Here is a 7,659-nt window from a genome sequence, read left to right on the forward strand (position 1 = left end):
CCAACCCAAACTCAAAAGCCTACTTTCCTCCATACGAAAAACAACAAATAATTTCGAACGTCAAGTTCTACGAAGCTCAGTGGTACACATCTACTCTACTATATCACTTGAAGTAGATAAATCTAAACAAGTACATGCATTTAATTTAGAATCTCGTAATAATAGGTCACAATCTATCAAAACAGTACATGCATTAAATACATTTAAGAAACTCAGCTTGAGCATGGCTTGCAAAAATTTGCAGACCCCTTTTCAATGCGCTGTAGGTCAATCAATTTATGCATAGTTCGTGGTCTATTCCTTATAAATCACTTAACTTTAAGAAATACATGAAATATACTATTGTCACTAGGCGTTTAGTTTTCTTAAATGCACCGCTTTAGCATATCATACCAATAGGCTAATCTTCTGATTACCTGTTTCGTTGCGTTTAGCCGACGAGAAAATAATATCGAGACGCGCAGCTGCGGATGCCAGTATTCTCGGGTTCCGGCTTCAATCCACCATCTAAGGCTTCCGATCAAGTTTGATGAAAGCAGCACTAAGTCGCTCATCTGCAATCATTTTGCTCTCGTAGAAGTCTAGAATCTCCATGGAGATGTTTTTTACCTGCCAGTCTCGATAAAATTTTAAATGATAAAAAAATAAAGAACATTTGTGAAAGTGTAATTGCAACTGTGATATGATGGGAGGAAATTGCAGAGAATTAGACTTCAGAGCGCCGATCGATAGAAGGTGATAAGTAAATATAGGTGGTAAAAAAGTGCCTCGCCAGAAAATGGAAAAGTAAATTTCCAAAAGGCAGCCACTTCTGGTATTACATATGGATTTTAGTTAAGACGCGAGTTTTTATGTCTCTAAAGAAACCAAAATGCTCGAGATCGTGATACATGCACCAGAGTCCATAACAATGAAAATGCATGCCGCTTCTCTATCAGATCAGATTTAGCTTTAGAAAACTCACCACATTCATATCAATGCGAAGTTCTTCGAACCAAGTGGTGATATCTTTCTCTCTGTATGCACTAGCAATATATATACAAGCTAAGGCAATCAAATACGGTGGATGTGTGAGAATAAGGTCCATCTTGTATGTATCGTTTAGAAGTCCCCTGTGTTTCAAAATTCCAAGTGTAGTATATTTATTCAGTTAACTAGAACTTTAGAAAAGAAGAAAAGAGAAATCCAAAAGACAAATTTAGACCAATGATTAATTTAGATTTTTGACATGTTCATCTGTTCATGTCGTGTTCGTATTATTTTTTATTTTTTTTTTGTGTTTTAGTTATTTTTTTCATGTAGTATATTTGTGTTGCGTAATTGTGTTGTGTCGAAAGTCATCAAGTCTCGAGTGTGGTAGCTATGGAATGGAAAGCTAGCTACAAATATTCAAAATAAACGAGTTTTCACAACTACAACTATTCAAACTTCTATCTCAACCAACTACCATTCTCAGTTTCTCAATAAATACTGCTGAATAGTCACCACAAGATAACCTACATGGACTATAGCACAAATATGATCCTATTTAATTCCATAGGTCGGGTTAAAGGCAACATCGTCCACACATAGTCGGCAAAGCCAAAGACAATATTTTCGGCAGCTCCTTTTCAAGTTTAAGACTTGTGGGAAAAACTCGGACTTTTTTAGGCATTTTTCAGACACGCATTAAATATTTTAACTTCAAAACGTACAGATGATGGAGTTTTGATACTTACCAAGATATCTGAGTCATATTTGTATCATTCATGCCAGCATCCTGCAACAACCTGCCAAGGTAACAGGCACAAGATACATTCACAGGTGGAAAAAAAATCCCAATAATAATTAGCAGAAAGCACGATATTGAAATAATCTAAAGTAGCTTAGTTCCAATGTATTTGGTATTGGGAAAGACGTGTCGTCTTAAAGTCGCAGATCAACTTTAGATTATCAGATAAGGCTGCATTCAGTTTACGTTCATTAAAAATGTTTAATAGGGAGTATATCATAAATGTGCATCTCTACAATATAAAAACAAGTAATTACTAAATGCGAACCTAATTATATGAAGAAAAAAATGCATCAATATCAAATAATTGACACAATCATGTCACTAGGGAAATGTGAAAGATTTAGAAGTGCAATGGCAAAAAATGGGAAAAATAAGACATGCACTAGACATAGAGCATGACAAAATAATAGATAGAATGACCTTACAGGTTTGGATCTCAACAGTGATCTGACTTATTAAGGCAAAATTTACGGTTTCATTATTCCACCATTTATTTCTTTCCTATTCCAACAATAAATTGGTAACCATGCACAAGAAAAGTCCAGCAAATTAAATACAAATAAAAATTATGGGAAAGAAGATAAAAACTTACGGGGACAATGTGCGGTAAGGATGAAATACAACTAAATAATAGTTAAGTGCTTCTAAGATCTTCATTTCCATTTCAAGTATGTCTTTGATTTCACATCTATACTTTTCATCAGCAGCTACAAAGCAAATATGGCAGAAATTGCGGTAAACAAACAAAAATCAAGAAATTTAAAGGATAACCAACCAGCTTAGGTACAAGTAATTACATAATTTTTTAATGTAAAATACAAGAAGTTTAGCCTGCACTGTGCTTTCTTCTGCCTTGGATGCCAAATATAAGCAACTAGGAGCAACAAGGCGTGGATCATATTCAGTCATGCTCTTTCTGTAAGACAGATTAGAAACCATGAGCAGTTGTTCATAACCCATTGTATGGAGGAAAACCAAAGCTTCTACATATTTACATTCAATGCATCTCTCCCATCTAATAATTCATGGTTGCAGGGTAGGAAAAATAATTACAAGTGTAAATTTACATGGGAAAATTAATTATCAAGATGTGACTATGAAGAATGGCTTATAATAAGTAGCAGATCATTTAGCCTCGAGGATGGAAAGATATAGAGAAAACTGCATAAAGTAGGAATCACTAAGTCTTGAGAAATTGAAATAAATTCATAGTTCGAGTAAAAAATAAAATCAATGAAAGTACAAGACAACTAAACTAGGAAAAATACCTGGTGTAGACACGTCTCATATATGTAACTGCAGTTGCCACAACCCTGAAATATCAACCATGACTTAAGGCTTATAGCAATGTGAAAACTGAACCAGCAAAGTAATTTTTGTGCATCATGCTCGTGATGATGGCGATTTATAATCGGTTCATTGAGCAAAGAAACCAGCTAGATGCAATGCTTTTTCAGGAAACAATTGCCTCACAAACAAAAGAAATTAACTCTGTTTACGCATATTATCATATAAAGGATACAAATCTTAAGAACACCTTGCAGTTAACACACTTCGGGTGACTACTTGCTACAATTTTCCACACAATTTGTAACCAACTATTTCTGAAGCTATTGTGTTAGGATGACAGTTATAGCAAACAAAATGCCTATACATGGACTAATAATTGGATTAACTAATATAAGAGGTCTCCGGATGAGTGTCCATGCATGAGCATGTGATAATCAGTTTTCAGCTAAAATCAACAACAACATTCAAACAGATATACATGGCACATAATGAGGAGCCTCTGTTTCCCCATTTTTTAAGCTTCCCAGCAGAATAACAGTAAGTAATTGAAAATAGATGATCCACCCTTAGATAGTCAAGTTCATTATAGGGTATCACTATGAGGCAGGAATAAACATACTATATCAGCCGAATGAAACAGAGATATTAGTCACATCAGCAGTCAAACTAGTCCATGTTCACCAAAAGTTGCTATAATTAAACATTGTTACTGTTAGCATGAAAAAACCACAGGAGCATACACAATTTTGAAAGGAAATGTACAGATAAAAAATTTGATGACATCACTGAAATCATTAAATAAACAGAATGGCGTTTCTTTTAAAAAAAGAGAGAGAGAAGATCAAACCTTTGCCTCACTTTAACATGTTGAGCCAGTTTCATTATATCTAGGGAAGGGGGAAAAAGGCAAAAAATCACAATCTTTAATCCGGAAGTAATATAGAACAAAGCTATTAGGTTTGTTCAATCAAATTAAGCTAGGCACATGTCTGCATGCAAATGCATTCCAAAACACTACTGGTTTCCTTTTAAATTATGTCTCTAACTACAAAAATAAGCCCCGAGAGGCCTCAAAGTAAATTTCAGAAAAGAAATTATGGAATTACAAATTTTCTTCTTTTGACGAACTTGTTTGACAGCCATGCTAGAAGCAAACATTAAATCTAATATTAAAAACTGAAGGACCCTCTTATTCATGAAACAATCCCCTGGCGACAATTTGAAGCAAACAAATCCAAAAAATCTCATTTTCATGACAATACGAGAATTTAAGATGATTAAATGCTCGTGATTTTGAATACCCAAGATGCAAAAGTTACAAACTCCCATAGATTGTAACTTGCAGGTTGAAGATTCAAAAGATGAAGAAAACCCCAAAACCAAACTCAACTTTTTAAGCCAAAAAAATCCGATATTACCAATAAATAACAAATACCCAGATTATAAGATTCACAATGAAAAATCCAAAATTTACAAAAACAAAAAAGGGTAAGAGAGAAAGAGAACATACAATTCGCCATATGGATCTTAATGAGCTTAAATTCTTCAAGAGTGATGCCTTTATCTTTATCTTGCTGAGGTACAACATCCACCTCTTCCGGGTCCAAAAGCTGTTTACTGCAAAAACAAAATCAAATGAAATAATAAGAAGAAGAAGGCGTAAAAACGCAAATATTGAAGCAATCTAAACCCATGCGATGGATTGCAAAATCAGTGAAAGAAGTTTGGTATGTGGTAGTTACAAGTGAGAAGAAGTCCAGAAATTGGCCGCCATTTTTTTTTCTTTGGGTAGATCGTGTCGGTGAATTGGTGCTTATACAAGTTGTTTAGTTAATATTTGAGTTTTGCAGGAGCCATGATTGCGGATTAACGTTTTAAAAGTACAACTGAGAATTTTATTTTGGTTGTCAGGAGATAGGGTCCGACCAGATTAACAAGGCAATCTTCACAAAATCAGACTATATAGGCCACGATTATGGAATTTGGGCTGGATTTTCTTTTAGAGTGTTCTTGTCTATTGGAAATAAATTAAGTTCCCATCTTTCTATTTTACAATGATCTTTTGCCCAAATTAACAAGGCCATCTTCACAAGATGCTCTGAGTTCGAATTGGCCAATTCTTCCTTCATGAACCCAGGCCTTACGATAACACAAGAAGAATACATTGGTGGGTTAAACCCACGCCAAACACGATTAAGGTTAACATGAATGCGGCCTTTCAAGCCGGATCCAACACGGCAGCTATACGGGTGGTGGCAAGGGACCATAACGGACTTGTCCTTGAAGGCATGAGAAAACAAATCGAACTTCCTTTCAATGCAGAATCTACAGAGGCACAAGCGTTTATCCAATGCATAAAGTTTGCTATTGAAAACGATGACAAAACACGATCATTGTACGCTATCTCTATTATCAATGGAATCACGAATTATAAGGAAGATAATTGTTCAATCGGATTGATGCTCAACGAAGAACAAAACATCATTTGGGCTAACCAAAGAATTAAAGTTCACTATACCAACTGCGAGGCAAATATGACAGCGCATACGTTGGCACAAGCGGCTTTGTCGATAAATAATCCATGATTTTTCATGATAAATCTGATTGTATTAAACAAATTGTAATCAATGATACCATTGGAACAATTAATTAGCAAAATAGGATATCTTCAATATATATGTTCTAAATACTCTCAACTATTTGATAATGAACGTTCAATAACCTTGCAACAGTCGTTGGTACTCAAACCCATAATCTCTAGGAACAACAACAATTCCTTTAACCATTAAAGTAAATTGATTCGTGCCTCTCTCATCATTTCATTACATAACATGTTCTCTTATCTATGATATTATGTGAAGGTAATTTAATCTTTTAATATTTTATGGCGTATAATATATTAAATATTATTATTATTCTCCACATGATCATAATGCTTTTATCACAAGACTTAATTTGAGGATGGTTATTTTTTTCAACCCTAGTTACTCTCTCATTTTATTCTTAAAATTTGTGTCATTTTCTATAGATCATATAATTTTTTTTCTTTGATTTTGTTTAACCGGCGAAAACACAGTTTTGATGCTGATTATCGATCGTTGGTTATCTTTTTCTTTATTTTTTAATTTTTTATTAAAATAATTTTGTCTTTGTGGCACGTTTTTCCTCTGCGTTTGTGACACGTTTTTCTCTGTCTTTGTTGTACGCTTTTCATCTTTTTCGATTGTTTGAGCTTTTTTATTTTTTTGTTTTCTCATGATTGAATTTGACAACGTCATGACTGATCAAAGATGACACTTATTAGTAATCCTATTGATCTTCCTTGCTATTGACCCTCAAATTGAATTTGGATACGTGATTTTACGTTCGTAGATAATTTCTCATAACGCTCGGATCTGATTTGCAGTTCTCATTGGTCTTTCAATAGCTCAATCCTCTTTTGTAGTTTATTTGTCAATACAGTCAAATTTGTTCGTATCTTTTTCATTCGAGTCTTCTGATTGGGCTTTTAATTTTTTCACGTATGGTCCTTATACTATCTAAAGTAACTAGTTTTAATTTTTTATGTATTTAATTTACGATGATAGTTGTAAACTCTTATTATAATTTTAAATATTTTCATTTTTAATAACACTAACGGCATCTATTAAAAAAATTGAAGATGGTTATTCTTTAATAAATCAGTACTACTCAAATTCAATCTCACTCTTCTTTCAATTTTCCATTTGACTTGATAAATGGCTTACACATTATTAATTTATCACTTTTTTTTAATACGAGTACATTTAAGGGCACTTTTAAAGATTCTTACCTATCAAGAATAATTTGGTTATTTACTCCATTTAAGGGTTTAAGGGTATTCTTTCCGAAGCTTGTTTATACTTTCATAGTAATTAATAGATATTCGGGGTGTAATGAGAGATTTTTAAATCTTTCGACGTTGGAGAGTATGGATATAGATTTAAGGAGTATAGATACTCAAACGAATAGTATGGATACTCAAACAAGGAGTACATGCACTGAAATATCGATACTCACTTATTGGTATCTATAATAAGTTTAGAGTATCAATACCCAAAAAAATACCTTGAAGTCTCATTTGGTTTTAAGACAAATTTGGTTGATAATTGTATATATTATAAGTTCAGTGGGGTAAAACAAATAATACCCTTATTGCTAAAAGAAACAAGTTTAATCTTGATTAGTGCTTTGAGGATGATTTTGAAACTAAGGAAATTCAAAAAGGTTCTTTATGCTTCAAAATAAATAAAGAATTTAGTGTAGAATCAAGTTTATAAACATTCGGATATAGAGTATGATTGTAGGATATTAAGCAGGTATTTAAGCAATTTGGGTATGGATTGTTGGATAGTAGCCAAATTGATTCATACAATACATTTAATAACAAAAATGTTATATTCTCACATATCGGAGATCTAGTAAGTAAGAGATCATCAGGTTTATGGACTATGATTTATTGAAATATGGATGCAAAATTTTGTCACATGAACTGCTAATTATGGATTGACAAGAAAGACAACTTGAGTTAATTTTGTGACAACTAAGTTGCAGTCCTTTATTTCATATATATAACA

General features: G+C 33.2%; 1 protein-coding gene across 2 annotated transcripts; it reads right to left on the reverse strand.

Annotated features, from left to right (window-relative positions):
* Positions 1-254: 254 nt before the first annotated feature.
* Positions 255-4,980, reverse strand: LOC120158148 (cyclin-C1-2-like). 2 transcript variants are annotated; one of them, XM_039169064.1, is made up of 9 exons: positions 4,755-4,980; positions 4,575-4,681; positions 3,912-3,951; positions 3,043-3,087; positions 2,572-2,690; positions 2,367-2,481; positions 1,719-1,769; positions 965-1,112; positions 255-609 (listed from the first exon to the last, which is right to left on the reverse strand). In XM_039169064.1, exons 2-9 carry the CDS (start codon positions 4,582-4,584, stop codon positions 508-510), a joined length of 630 nt encoding a protein of 209 aa, XP_039024995.1. In that variant the 5' UTR covers positions 4,585-4,681; positions 4,755-4,980; the 3' UTR covers positions 255-507. The 2 variants fall into 2 exon arrangements, with proteins under 2 accessions (XP_039024995.1, XP_039024994.1); XM_039169063.1 differs by having other exon boundaries at positions 257-609; positions 4,807-4,980.
* Between the last annotated feature and the right edge of the window lie 2,679 nt (positions 4,981-7,659).

Source organism: Hibiscus syriacus, unplaced genomic scaffold, assembly GCF_006381635.1.
Source record: "Hibiscus syriacus cultivar Baekdansim isolate YM2019G1 unplaced genomic scaffold, ASM638163v2 tig00111308_pilon, whole genome shotgun sequence".
In the NCBI taxonomy this organism is placed as follows: Eukaryota; Viridiplantae; Streptophyta; class Magnoliopsida; order Malvales; family Malvaceae; genus Hibiscus; species Hibiscus syriacus.